Source organism: Schistocerca gregaria, chromosome 3 (genome assembly GCF_023897955.1).
Source record: "Schistocerca gregaria isolate iqSchGreg1 chromosome 3, iqSchGreg1.2, whole genome shotgun sequence".
Taxonomy (NCBI): Eukaryota; Metazoa; Arthropoda; class Insecta; order Orthoptera; family Acrididae; genus Schistocerca; species Schistocerca gregaria.
The window spans coordinates 836,283,062-836,297,820 of record NC_064922.1 but is presented as its reverse complement, the minus strand read 5'-3'; the positions used below and the strand labels follow the sequence as shown (position 1 = coordinate 836,297,820).

The following is a 14,759-nucleotide window of genomic DNA, read 5'->3' as shown; positions in this document are numbered from 1 at the left end:
GGACTTATAGGGCGTATAGTGGGCATGCGGGAGGCCGGGTGGACGTACCGCCGAATTGCTCAACACGTGGGGCGTGAGGTCTCCACAGTACAACGATGTTGTCGCCAGTGGTCGGCGGAAGGTGCACGTGCCCGTCGACCTGGGACCGGACCGCAGCGACGCACGGATGCACGCCAAGACCGTACGATCCTACGCAGTGCCGTGGGGGACCGCACCGCCACTTCCCAGCAAATTAGGGACACTGTTGCTCCTGGGGTATCGGCGAGGACCTTTGGCAACCGTCTCCATGAAGCTGGGCTACAGTCCCGCACACCGTTAGGCCGTCTTCCGCTCACGCCCCAACATCGTGCAGCCCGCCTCCAGTTCTGTCGCGACAGGCGTGAATGGAGGGACGAATGGAGACGTGTCGTCTTCAGCGATGAGAGTCGCTTCTGCCTTGGTGCCAATGATGGTCGTATGCGTGTTTGGCGCCGTGCAGGTGAGCGCCACAATCAGGACTGCATACGACCGAGGCACACAGGGCCAACACCCGGCATCGTGGTGTGGGGAGCGATCTCCTACACTGGCCGTACACCTCTGGTGATCGTCGAGGGGACACTGAATAGTGCACGGTACATCCAAACCGTTATCGAACCCATCGTTCCACCATTCCTAGACCGGCAAGGGAACTTGCTGTTCCAACAGGACAATGCACATCCGCATGTATCGCGTGCCACCCAACGTGCTCTAGAAGATGTAAGTCAACTACCCTGGCCAGTAAGATCTCTGGCTCTGTCCCCCATTGAGCATGTTTGGGACTGGATGAAGCGTCGTTTCACGCAGTCTGCACGTCCAGCACGAACGCTGGTCCAACTGAGGCGCCAGGTGGAAATGGCATGGCAAGCCGTTCCACAGGACTACATCCAGCATCTCTACGATCGTCTCCATGGGAGAATAGCAGCCTGCATTGCTGCGAAAGGTGGATATACACTGTACTAGTGCCGACATTGTGCATGCTCTGTTGCCTGTGTCTATGTGCCTGTGGTTCTGTCAGTGTGATCATGTGATGTATCTAACCCCAGGAATGTGTCAATAAAGTTTCCCCTTCCTGGGACAATGAATTCACGGTGTTCTTATTTCAATATCCAGGTGTGTAATATTCACTTTGTAGGCGAAAATCTAATAAAATTTACTGTACTCTGGAATCACTACATACTTACTGCTGCCGGACAGTTAGGAGAGAAACGCGAAACCAAAATTAAAGTTGACAAAAGACACATCATTGTTAAGGACAATGTACAAGATAAAGCATATATTTAAAATTCAGTAGTCAGAGTCAGGGTGGTGGAAGGAAAGACTGTCTGTGCTAACCCACCTCAGGTGGACGTCAGATAGGTTACTTTGTCTGAGACTGTGCATTCGTAATGTTTGTTTCTCACCTTCGCAATCTGTCGTCCCGACATAGTTAAATGCGGACCAGGGAGTTACTGAAGAAGGGGATACAACCCGTCCGCTTTGACCAATGACGTCAGAAGTTACCACAGATGATGTGTTGCACAGTTTTAACAGAAAGACGAATGTTGATAAACAGAGAAATGCAGGACATTCATATTTCGAACATAACGTTAAGTATATCACTTCTTTGAGTTCTAGTATCCTATTCTTCAGTTAACCTTTCTTTGAGTCCTAGTATTCTATTCTTCAGTTGACTTCATTTATCTATTCCTGTGAGTATGGAAGACTTGAAGGAGGGTTTGTCAACTGCAGTACGAATACAAATTTTGCAACTGTCGCTTTTTTTCACCTTCTCTAGCACTAGTCTTCATACGATATTTTTCAGTTGATGTTAGTACTATCGAAGGCGAAAAGACTGACAAAGGAAAAATTTGTATCCCATTCTTCCGTTGACTTATATATGTCAACTGAAGAATAGGATACTAGTACTAGCAAAGACAAAAAAAAGCGGCGTACGTGACATTGGCATCCTGTAACACAGTTGAACTACGAATGTAGTATCCTGTTTTCCATTTTACCTATATAGGTGAACTGCAGTATGGGATACAGATGTTACTGTTGTAGGTTTCTTCGCTGATGCTAGTGCTGCTATGATAATTTTCAGCCGAGACTACAGGTCAACCAAAGTATGGGATACAAATTTTATGTATGTCAATTTATTTATTTATTTTTCTTCACGTGGTTCATCTGAGGTACAGGATGCCAATATTATGTAAGCCGAATTTTTCGTCTTCGCTAGCACCAATATAGGTCAACTGAAGTATGGGATGCAAATTTTACATATGTCGGTGTTTCCGCCTTCGCTAGTTTTAGTATCAACTGAAGAACAGGATACTTGTAATAGGGAGACCAAGAAAGCTACACCTGTAAAATCTATATACAGGGTGTTACAGAAAGGTACGGCCAAACTTTCAGGAAACATTCCTTACACACAAATAAAGAAAAGATGTTATGTGGACATGTGTGCGGAATCGCTTAATTTCTATGTTAGAGCTCATTTTAGTTTCGTCAGTGTGTACTGTACTTCCACGATTCACAGCCAGTTGGCCCAATTGAAGGAAGGTAATGTTGACTTCGGTGCTTGTGTTGACATGCGACTCATTGCTCTACAGTACTAGCATCAAGCACGTCAGTAGGTAGCATCAACAGGTTAGTGTTCATCACGAACGTGGTTTTTCAGTCAGTGCAATGTTTACAAATGCGAAGTTGACAGATGCCCATTTGATGTATGGATTAACACGGGGCAATAGCCGTGGCGCGGTACGTTTGTATCGAGACAGATTTCCAGAACGAAGATGTCCCGAGAGGAAAACGTTCGAAGCAATTGATCGGCGTCTTAGGGAGCACGGAACATTCCAGCCTATGGCTCTCGACCGGGGAAGACCCAGAACTACGAGGACACCTGCAATGGACGAGGCAAATATTCGTGCAGTTGACGATAACCCCAATGTCAGCGTCAGAGAAGTTGCTGCTGTACAAGGTAACGTTGACCACGTCACTGTATGGAGAGTGCTAAGGGAGAACCAGTTGTTTATGTACCATGTACAGCGTGTGCAGGCACTATCAGCAACTGATTGGCCTCCACAAGTACACTTCTGCGAATGGTTCATCCAACAATGTGTCAATCCTCATTTCAGTGCAAATGTTCTCTTTACAGATGAGGCTTCATTTCAACGTGATCAAATTGTAAATTTTCACAATCAACATGTGTGGGCTGTTGAGAATCCGCACGCAATTGTGCAATCGCGTCATCAACGCAGATTTTATGTGAACGTTTGGGCAGGCATGGTAGGTGATGTCTTGATTGGGCCCCATGTTCTTCCACCTACGCTCAATGGAGCACGTTATCATGATTTCATACGGGATACTCTACCTGTGCTGCTAGAACATGTGCCTTTACAAGTACGACACAACATGTGGTTCATGCACGATGGAGTTCCTGCACATTTCAGTCGATGAGTTCGTACGCTCCTCAACAACAGATTCGGTGACCGATGGATTGGTAGAGATGGACCAATTCCATGGCCTCCACACTCTCCTAACCTCAACCCTCTTGACTTTCATTTATGGGGCATTTGAAAGCTCTTGTCTATGCAACCCCGGTACCAAATGTTGAGACTCTTCGTGCTCGTATTGTGGACGGCTGTGATACAATACGCCATTCTCCAGGGCTGCATCAGCGCATCAGGGATTCCATGCATCAGAGGGTGGATGCGTGTATCCTCGCTAACGGAGGACATTTTGAACATTTCCTGTAACAAGTGTTTGAAGTCACGCTGGTATGTTCTGTTGCTGTGTGTTTCCATTCCATGATTAATGTGATTTGAGGAGAAGTAATAAAATGAGCTCTAGCATGGAAAGCAAGCGTTTCCAGGACACATGTCCACATAACATATTTTCTTTATTTGTGTGTGAGGAACGTTTCCTGAAAGTTTGGCTGTACCTTTTTGTAACACCGTGTATATTTATTTCAGTTGATCTACATAGGTCAGCTGAAGAATAGGATACTAGTGGTAGCGAAAAGGGAGAAGTCGACATACTTTAAATTTGTATCCCTTATTATTTACATGTATACAAATCAAATGAACTTTGGGATACAACTCACATGTCAGCTGAGTTATTCCATGCATATTACTTCTGTCACATTTTTCTTCTTCTTTCTTTTTTGGAGCACTATCTCATTCTTCAGCTAAGCTGATAAATACACTCCTGGAAATGGAAAAAAGAACACATTGACACCGGTGTGTCAGACCCACCATACTTGCTCCGGACACTGCGAGAGGGCTGTACAAGCAATGATCACACGCACGGCACAGCGTACACACCACGAACCGCGGTGTTGGCCGTCGAACGGCGCTAGCTGCGCAGCATTTGTGCACCGCCGCCGTCAGTGTCAGCCAGTTTGCCGTGGCATACGGAGCTCCATCGCAGTCTTTAACACTGGTAGCATGCCGCGACAGCGTGGACGTGAACCGTATGTGCAGTTGACGGACTTTGAGCGAGGGCGTATAGTGGGCATGCGGGAGGCCGGGTGGACGTACCGCCGAATTGCTCAACACGTGGGGCGTGAGGTCTCCACAGTACATCGATGTTGTCGCCAGTGGTCGGCGGAAGGTGCACGTGCCCGTCGACCTGGGACCGGACCGCAGCGACGCACGGATGCACGCCAAGACCGTACGATCCTACACAGTGCCGTAGGGGACCGCACCGCCACTTCCCAGCAAATTAGGGACACTGTTGCTCCTGGGGCATCGGCGAGGACCATTCGCAACCGTCTCCATGAAGCTGGGCTACGGTCCCGCACACCGTTAGGCCGTCTTCCGCTCACGCCCAACGTCGTGCAGCCCGCCTCCAGTGGTGTCGCGACAGGCGTGAATGGAGGGACGAATGGAGATGTGTCGTCTTCACCGATGAGAGTCGCTTCTGCTTGGTGCCAGTGATGATTGTATGCGTTTTGGCGCCGTGCACGTGAGCGCCACAATCAGGACTGCATACGACCGAGACACACAGGGCCAACACCCGGCATCATGGTGTGGGGAGCGATCTCCTACACTGGCCGTACACCTCTGGTGATCGTCGAGGGGACACTGAATAGTGCACGGTACATCCAAACCGTTATCGAACCCATCGTTCTACCATTCCTAGACCGGCAAGGGAACTTGCTGTTCCAACAGGACAATGCACGTCCGCATGTATCCCGTGCCACCCAACGTGCTCTAGAAGGTGTAAGTCAACTACCCTGGCCAGCAAGATCTCCGGATCTGTCCCCCATTGAGCATGTTTGGGACTGGATGAAGCGTCGTCTCACGCGGTCTGCACGTCCAGCACGAACACTGGTCCAACTGAGGCGCCAGGTGGAAATGGCATGGCAAGCCGTTCCACAGGACTACATCCAGCATCTCTACGATCGTCTCCATGGGAGAATAGCAGCCTGCATTGCTGCGAAAGGTGGATATACACTGTACTAGTGTCGACATTGTGCATGCTCTGTTGCCTGTGGCTATGTGCCTGTGGTTCTGTCAGTGTGATCATGTGATGTATCTGACCCCAGGAATGTGTCAATAAAGTTTCCCCTTCCTGGGACAATGAATTCACGGTGTTCTTATTTCAATTTCCATGAGTGTACATAACTACATAGAAAATCAAAAAGCAAAAATTGTCCAGAATGAAAAAAATCTTCCCAAATATTTCAAACCTCCTAAAAATTGTAAATAAGTACCAAATGAATTGGAACGAATAAATGATTTAAATTAATACAGGCACCAAAATCCGTATACATTGTCTAGCCCTGTCTTTTAAAAACACATTCTTTTATATTAGTTTACAATGATGACGCCTCGCCGGTTTATTATCTGTGACTCGAAAATAAAGAAATTGATGTGTTTGAGTGAACTATGACGCCATTGATCAAAGCCGATTGATTGTATCCCCTTCTTCAGCTGACCCCAAGCCAGTCAACCACAAAGGTTTTCACTATGATAATATTCATGGAGACAAGGCATGACATGTAATTATGGGAACCATGCGAGGAAATGTATCAGAAATGACTGTTAAATCGCAATCCCTGTAATTATCCACCTGTCGAATAGTTTTTTGTAAATTAAAAATGTGTGTAATTGTGTAAGTCAAGGTAAACTTATTGTAGCAATTGAGCATTTTTGTGACACTGGTGTGCATTAATGGTATATCACTTGCAATAATCTCAGTTATTCTACAAGTTTTAGATGGGAGTGCAGACAATAACACTATTCCAAGGCTGACAATATTATGGATATTATGATTGGAGAATCATGATAACAAATTATTGTTTTTGTCAGTCATCTCACTGGTACTGAAAAACTGTTTGTGCGTTCACGCATCAGTATTGTTATACTTGACCCGCTACCTTTCCCGTTCGTGACTATCATAATAAACTGTATCTCGATTCGTATTTGAGTCTCCAGGAAGTACGATATAACTTACGTTGAAATTGGTCTATTTGGTTGTGGTGATAAATAGGTTTGGAACGTAGCACGTCGGCTTGTTAAGCTGAAAGGTGCTAATATGGTAATGAGAGGGACAGCCAACGAATATGGATACCAAATAAAAATTGTGTAACATGAATTGACCTGTGGCCTAGTCTAATGTTTACATTCACCTCTTACTTCAATCTGTCGATTTTAGTGAAACGCCAGTTGTGTGGTGCTCATTTTAGTTGTTCGTCATGTTTATTGTTTGTAAACCAAAGATGGTGGTTTAAGTTCTGTTTCTGTTTCTGTACCTGCAGAAATGTGCAATATGGCGGATGGCGGAGTGAACTATTTAGCAGTCAAATGGCCTAGTGTTGTCTTAGGTCCTTGTTTAGAGTGTATATGTGAGATAATTGTTTGAAATTGAATTTTCTGTGTTGTGCCGAATTGCTACCGATCATAGTTTGTTTCGTTTGACTAGTTAAGCTTAAGACGAGATCGGCGGGAAACCATATACGCAGCGTAATTTGTTTATACGTTGCTTAGGGAGGACAAAATGTGAAACTCGAACTTCGAGTGCACAAGAAAAATGGTAATCATAGAAGTTTTGAGGAAAACTTACAAATATAAATGAACAGCGAAGAATACGAAATGCAGGCGTTCCGGTCAAGTGCTGCGAAAATGGAACCATTGTGCTTACCTCCACCGCCGCCACCACCCCCTCTTCCTCGGCCTTCTTTCATGCCACCACCTCCACCTCCTCTCTCGCAGGCTCCAAAAAGGTATGAACCCGCAGGAAGCAGCCCAGTTGTTCGGCCAGTACAGAACCGCTTTTTAAAGCCGCCAGATCAGCGCCCCTTCCAGCGCCCGCCGCATTTACCATTTTTACTTCCACCTCCTCCCCCCAAATTTCGTAACCAGGCACAACGACTACATGCATCGCCAGCTGCGCAGTACAGGGCAGTGTCACAGAGCACTTCATTGCAACGAAGAAATCTGGAAGTCAATGATAACTCTACATCTGCCACCATACCGCCTGCGGAAGAAGAGCCTTCTCAATTAAAAACACCCACTGTGAAAGAAGAGACAGGGCCCACTGAGTCTGTTGTACGAGAGGACATGGAAGAGAAGTCCTGTACTTCAGAGGACGTCAACATGTCTAATAAAACACACAGAAAAAGGCCGTCTGAAAAAGAGTTGGATAGCTCATCTGGATTACCCAAAGAATTAACCCAGAAATTTGGTCCTCTCACCTGTGAACTGTGTTCAGTTTCTGTAAATTCAACTGTACAAGCAAAGATGCATTACTCAGGGAGGCAGCATGAAAAGAAAGTTCATAGTTTCTTATTGAACTGGTCAAAGGAGACTGGAGAGCCATTGCCAAAACAGTTTAAAGATGGCCCACCAAAGAAAAGCGTTCCAGATGTTTCTTTCTGTGAAGTATGTAATGTTGCCCTTACGTCAACTGCACATGCGGAGCAGCACTACATGGGACGCAATCATCGAAGAGCACTTGCAGGCCATGCTGCAGCGAAAGCAAAGGTAGAACAGTGTGCAGTTCCTGCTAATAATCAGATGGGAAGATATGGGATTGGTACACAGTTTCAGCCATGGTCAAATGCAGATCCACTAGCACTTAAAGCACCTGAACCAGATTTACCAATTCAGAAAACCAAGAAGTTTTTCTGTGAACTTTGTAAAGTGGCTGCCACTTCACAAGACCAGTTGGATATGCACTTACGGGGTGCGAAACACAGAAAAGCAGAAACTGCAAATAAACAGAGATCAACTGTGACAAGTACAACTCCACAGGCTACTCAGTCAGATTCAATTCTTGCAAGTGTGATACAGAATGAAGATGGCACACAGAGTTCGGTGGGAAAAGACTATTCTATTTATAGAACACCATCTGGTTATTATTATTGCCAGCCATGTAATTTAACATTAAACTCTGAAGCGCAGTTCATTCAGCATTGTGAAAGTAAGAAACACAAGGTTAAAACAGCAACAGCAAAAAAGCCTGTCGGCAGCCCTTTAAAAGCTGGCAATGTTGTTGCCTAATGTAGTGTTACATATGGTTATACATGTTATTTTTTGTTTTTCTCCATGTGTTATTCAGAAGTAGGTTCAGATTTTGCACTTTTAAAAGTCTCGAGTTTTTGACACAGTTCAAAACAAAATGAAATAAACAGATTTTCTTCCAAACAAGATAGTAAGAAAGATATAAGGTAACAGAATTATTACTACAGTGTGTTATACCACTTGCATCCAGTTGAGACAGGTGTGGAAAACATTTCTGTATACAGTAGTACTCATTTTATATTTATTACAGGTTATGAAACGTAACAGTTTCTTGATACATGAAAATGCTGAGCTTTACCTTGAAGTGCGCAGACTGCGTCAGAAACTTGAGGGAAATGATATTGTGACAAGGCAGCTCAGTCGTGAAGTTGGATTAGTTGAATTTGCCCAAGATGCTGCAGAGACTGGCCCGTGATGTAAGTATCAATTTTATGTGAAGAGGGCATTGCGAACAAAGTTTCATAAAAACAGCAGTACACTATCTCTGGACCTATTATTTATTAATAATGTAAAACTGAAAAAATATGTGCTGAGTTAATGTTTATCCTCTTCTGTGATATGAATTAATTGGATGATCATGTTTCTTTATCCAACTTGGATTGCAACAACAGATCTTTTATCCACATCCCATTTCCTTTAGTTGCAGGCTAAACCAGTTGTTGAGTCTAGTCAGTCCTTGTTATGGTTTTGTTTCTTGTATACAAAGTGTGAAATAAATTTATTAATTAAATATTACCTTGCATATATGACTTGTTAATTTCTGTTTGCTTTTCCAACAGATGTCTTAAAATTTCCTATAAATGCAGATTTCAGGCAATTTTGGTAGAACCTTTTCCACATACATTCTGACATTAAGCTTCAAACATTTTCATTTAATTGACTGTAAGTACCAAATGAGTTTCAGGTTACAGGTTCTAAGGTTTGGATTACATAACATTTATTATGCATGAACCGATAAATTTTTTGAAGAAAAAGAAAAAGCCTTTTAGTGAAGGTTAATAGCCTTTTCATCGTTGTTCCATCGTGGTACCTTCAAGAAAGAAATTACTAAGGGATGTTAATGACATGCAATTATTTCGCTGTGTCAGGTGAATGATTCTAACTTCCATTTCTGTTTATCCTTCAGGACATAAGAACCAATGTTTTGTTACTTTTCATTGATGGAATATTCCGAATTCTTTTTAGAAATGTTGTACTACCAGTAATTTAAAGATATTTGATTATACAGCGAGTTGTAAAAGTATTTACAACAGTGTTGTTTTTTCTTTTTTAATTATGTTGTAAATCTACAGAAGTAAAGGTTTATTATTCCTCAAAGTTTGTGAATGAACCATTAATTTCTCAGTGGAATAGAAAATTGGAACTGTGCAGCTTAGGCATTGGGAAATGTGATACATGCAGATTGTTGTAGACAGAGATTTTTATATGGTGATACCTCAGGTTATCGGTGTAACTAAACTAAATTCATTGTGGTTTTGAATCTGTAAGCTGCCAGATTAAGTGATACTAAATGGAATATGAATGTGCAAATATGTAAATGATTCATCAATGGTTGGATTATTAAAGCAATGACTTCAGTTTCAGCTGTATAACCTCATGTTGCAGATACAGTGGTTCTCATTATCTTTTGATCCTCTTGTTTTTGAAGTGAGACATAAATGGTACTTTATTTTCTGGTTCATCACTCTTTCCTGTGGGCCCATTGTATTTGTCAAGAATCTTGTCAGAGAACTGGACACAAAAATAGAATTACCCCTGGCATCTAACCAGTGATAGCATGGCCCTTCTGGGTACAGAGAATAAACAGTACATGTAGTTTCATGTACCATGTTAAAAGAGAGAAAACTTCTATAATTGGTAACCAATTGTGCTTTGATTGTACACTTACTACTTAAAATGAGCTTGTGATAGTGCCGTGAAGCTTCTTTAACATAATGAATGAGCTCACAAATAGTGATGCTGCAGAGCAACTTTTGACATCAACATATTTTTCCTATCGGTATGGTTAGTTCGAATAACACATTATGCGACAAATGTATCATGACAGCTGACCGTTCAAAATGAACCACACTAAGCAGTCATCAAACACTGTTAATATAAATTGTATTTTTTTATTAATACTTTTGAAGCAGTTGACAGTTACATTGTGTGTAAAATAGGATCATCAATGTGGTTGGAGGCCCTAAAACATTCCATCAGTCAGTTTCGTTGAAAATAGTCAAGAAAGTTAGTAGAAATCATTGGAGTCTTACTTGTAAGGAGGTGGGTCCAGTTCCCATCTAGTTGATTTGTTTTTCTTTGATTGGGAGTAATCTATACCTTCTGGATGCACATACACTGATTCAAGCAGACTGTCAGTGCATTTACTGTCAACAAATTGATAGTAAAATAACATTTTACGACAGTGTGCAGTAAGAATATTGTGTAAACTTAGGTGCTAATATATTTATTTCCTTGATTATATTTATGATAAATTATAAGAATGAATTTGTGATGAACATTAAACCCCTCAACCACAATACCAGAAGCAAAAATATTATTTGATAGATTTCCTGTTACTTTCTAGCGATCTGAAACATAGAGACTGAGTATGGCAGAGCAAAAGTCACAACTTTTTAAAAAGAGTAGCTGTTTTTGTTCTAATATACACAAAACTCTGATACATAACATAATTTAAAAAAATTGAAGTTGCCCTTCACATTTTTTTTATTTATAATAGGCGATTAGTGTATTTCTAGCCATTTTCAAATCTTTTTCAGACTCGTTACAGTGCAGCACATGAACTTCATTGTTGTTTATGATTACCTCAGAATTACAATATAGTATTCTAATGTTCAGGCAGCAATACCTGGCAACTAAGTTGACATGTTATGCTGAAACTAAGCTGAAATCTCTTAACAATAGCTGATAACAACCAAAACCAACACTTACCTATAGTAAATTTCAACTGTGACTGAAATAATCAGTTACCCCTTTCCAGAAATTGTTGTCTGTCTATATACATTATGGGGCAACGGCCTTGCCACAGTGGATCCACCAGTTCCCGTGCGATCACCGAAGTTAAGCGCTGTCGGCCGTGGTCGGCACTTGGATGTGTGACCATCCAGGTCACCATGCGCTGTTGCCATTTTTTGGGGTGCACTCAGCCTCATGATGCCAGTTGAGGAGCTACTCGGCCGAATAGTAGCGGCTTCGGTCAAGAATACCATCTTACGACAGGGAGAGCGGTGTGCTGACCCCACACCCCTCCTATCCGCATTCTCCACCAAGGATGACACGGCGATCGGATGGTCTCGGTAGGCCACTCGTGGCCTGAAGGCGGAGTGCTATACACGTTATGTCTGCATTCACTACCACTTAAAAACTTTGGAAGTAATTCACAACATGAGTAGATTCACACTAGTGGTAATTTTTGTTACTGTATTTCACATAAGTAGTGTAACTTGAATTGTTTCTCATTTATGAACATTCTGATTCATGAGGGAGTTTACCGAACATGATGCGTCAGTGAATGAATCTTGCAGTTCAGTCTCGCTTCCTCAGCTGCTGCTATTTCTGTGAACTGGCATATGTAGGTGTACAGTAAACTATTAACCCAAACAAATAGATAAACCATCAATACTGTTATTACAAGTGGGCACAGAGAATTTTGAACACAAAAAGCTAGTTGTAGAACATCGGATAAGAGTCAGTGTCCACAATAAATTATGAATGAATGGAAATGTCTGAAACACCACATATCTGTACAAAAGAAAACATAGTAATCTCTTTTTACAAGATCGAATTCTACAAAGTGGAATTTATAAGGAAAAAATCCATCCTGTAGTATCTGTAGCACAGTATTATGTTACTGAATTAAAATCTGATAGTACTGTGTTTTTCCAAGAATTGGCTGTAAATACCTATATGTACTCAGAAACTCCTCATTGCAGTTAAATGAAGAAGAAACTGATGTAATTAAGTAGGTCACTTCCCTATGTTGTTTTGCATAATTGTTACAACTTAATTAATTTGAAATTTCCAAATTAATGGACTAACAATAGTAGTGTTATGAATTGTTGGTCAAGATCAGTTTGTGTAGTGCCACCCAGCTCTCTTCTCCAGATTTTTGTTACAGGTTGTACTTAAATTTTAGCTTTATAGTTGATACTGAAAATTGAAAAGTGTGTATCACATGTTAATTTCCTATACATGTAGAGCCTAAGTGAAATGCTGCACTATACAGGCAGTAACTGGGATGACACCTGTAACTACTCAAACACTGCATGAGACATTTTGAAGAGCGTATAAATGCAAGAACAACTTTTTGATGGGTGATGTCGTACTTTGCAAAGATATGAAATCTCTTTCCAGGTATCACAGACATCAGTATTGACAAAAATGGAGAACACAATTTCAGACCTGTCAAACAAGCACAAGCTGGTTTCATTAAATAGAGATCAAATAGTCCTCAAATGATTGTGAGTGCAATAAGCTGAAATGCACTGTGACTCAAGTAATCAACCTCCACAGTGTGTGTTTATTTCAAAGGTTTATACATGTGACTGCCTGCAGTGTCAGCTAAACAGTGTCTTTGGAAATCAAAACTTTGGTAGATTGACTAACCTGTGGCTTTGAGATAGATTATACTGTGACTATTGTCAGCAAATAAACTTCTGCAGTTTGTTGGCTTTCTGTCTCTGTGGTTCAGGAAAACCTGCAGTTTATGAGGTGACAAAAGAGTATTTTAGATTTCACTAAGTTAAAAAGCCTAAGAAGTCTACATCAATTGCCAGTTTGTTTTGTATTACTACTTTTGATTAAACTGTACGTAGTATAAATGTGAACAAAGCTATGTTTTACACTGGTAATTATCACTTTCAATTTAGGCAACTGAAGTGCCATGGTATTAAAACTCAGTTGAATACTGAAGCTATTTTACTGGTATTAAAATAGTACCGATTTAGGCTGCATATGGTGTTGATATCTCCACATGTGAATATGAGCATATTTTATAAGAAATCTGTCATCGTGCTGAGGTTTAGAGGCCTTCTTTTTACAGTAACAAATATAAAAATTGTCTCTTCTTTCTGGAGTGAGTAAGGTTATCACTAAATGACTTCATGTGCACTGTTATAACTTAATAGCATAAGCGATCTATGTGTAAGCAACTGTTTTCCATGTGGTGAATGTTAGAGTAACAACGAAATTGTCATTGGGCTTAAAATATACCTAGGAAGTAGTGTTTTGCACAAGTTTTGAAGATGATTTTTTTTTTTAAGAACCTGAATTTTCAAAAAGACTGGTGTTATATGGTTCAGTATTATTGTTTTTTCCTCCTCAGTTATATTCAGTGACTATACTAACACAGAAAGATGTACATTGAAGTACTTGTTAGATTCAAATATTGCGTGCATTTATTTGTATTGTTGTTCTCTGGATCCAATAGGCACTCCATAAACTGTTACTGTTTGCTTATGTGACCCTCTGCTGTCACTGCGAAATATGTAATTTAATGAGAAGCTTTGTCATATGATGAAAATTGTACTGTCATCTGGAAAGAAGTCCAAAATTTCAAATCCCCATGTGTGTTGTGAAGAAAAGCAGTACCTCTTGACTGTCTGCTTGGTAGTTGCCAATCAGATTGTTTATTTCAAGAATGCAAAAACCCATTAAATAAAGCCTTGAATGCTCATTCAAGAACAATGAAATACACATGAAGTAAGCTGTAACACATGAGAATCACAGTGCTAAAAAGCATTCTGTAATAACATGTATGCAATATTTTTTTCTGAATTTAACTACATTGTATGTTTCTCCTGTATTGCTACATATTTTTTGTCTCGTCTTTCATTCGGCTGTTCATATTATTCCTGTCATATTGTTTCCACATTATTGTGTCAACTTGGCGAATGTAGTTAAGTAGTACTGCAGCAATAAAACACTGAACTCCAAATTACGAGAACCATGGACTGAATCCACCTTCTCTCCCCCTCAGTATATTTTTCCTGACTTCCTGACAATTACTCCAGGTATGGCTTCAAACCTTTCACTATCAGTTCCTTCTTTTATTTTTCGTAGTGAACTACATTAATTAATGCCAGTGTTGGAAGTAACTCTATGAAAGAAATATTCCCACTGGTTTTTTTTTCCAATGTGGGAAAGGACGGGGCATACAGGGTTTTTTCCTAAGTGCATCTGGGGTTTCAGAAGATGACTGTGCAACAGCTGCGACTCTCTCTCTCTCTCTCTCTC

At 41.3% G+C, this 14,759-nt stretch overlaps 1 protein-coding gene across 9 annotated transcripts in view; it reads left to right on the top strand.

The window, feature by feature from the left end:
• LOC126354676 (cilia- and flagella-associated protein 45-like) overlaps positions 1–14,463 on the top strand; it is a 119,873-nt gene extending 105,410 nt beyond the window's left edge. Inside the window, exons 1-3 of one of the 9 annotated variants that reach the window (XR_007565372.1) lie at positions 6,732–8,671; positions 8,776–8,941; positions 12,879–14,463. Coding sequence is in view for 1 of the 9 variants with exons in the window: in XM_050004479.1 (XP_049860436.1) it covers positions 8,776–8,940 (165 nt within the window). In the remaining 8 variants the exon portion in view is untranslated. Of the gene's footprint in view, positions 1–6,731; positions 8,942–9,304; positions 9,404–11,505 lie in introns of those variants that run through there. The other 8 variants (XR_007565369.1, XR_007565368.1, XR_007565371.1 and 5 more) reach the window with 8 other exon arrangements.
• The last annotated feature ends 296 nt before the right edge of the window (positions 14,464–14,759 follow it).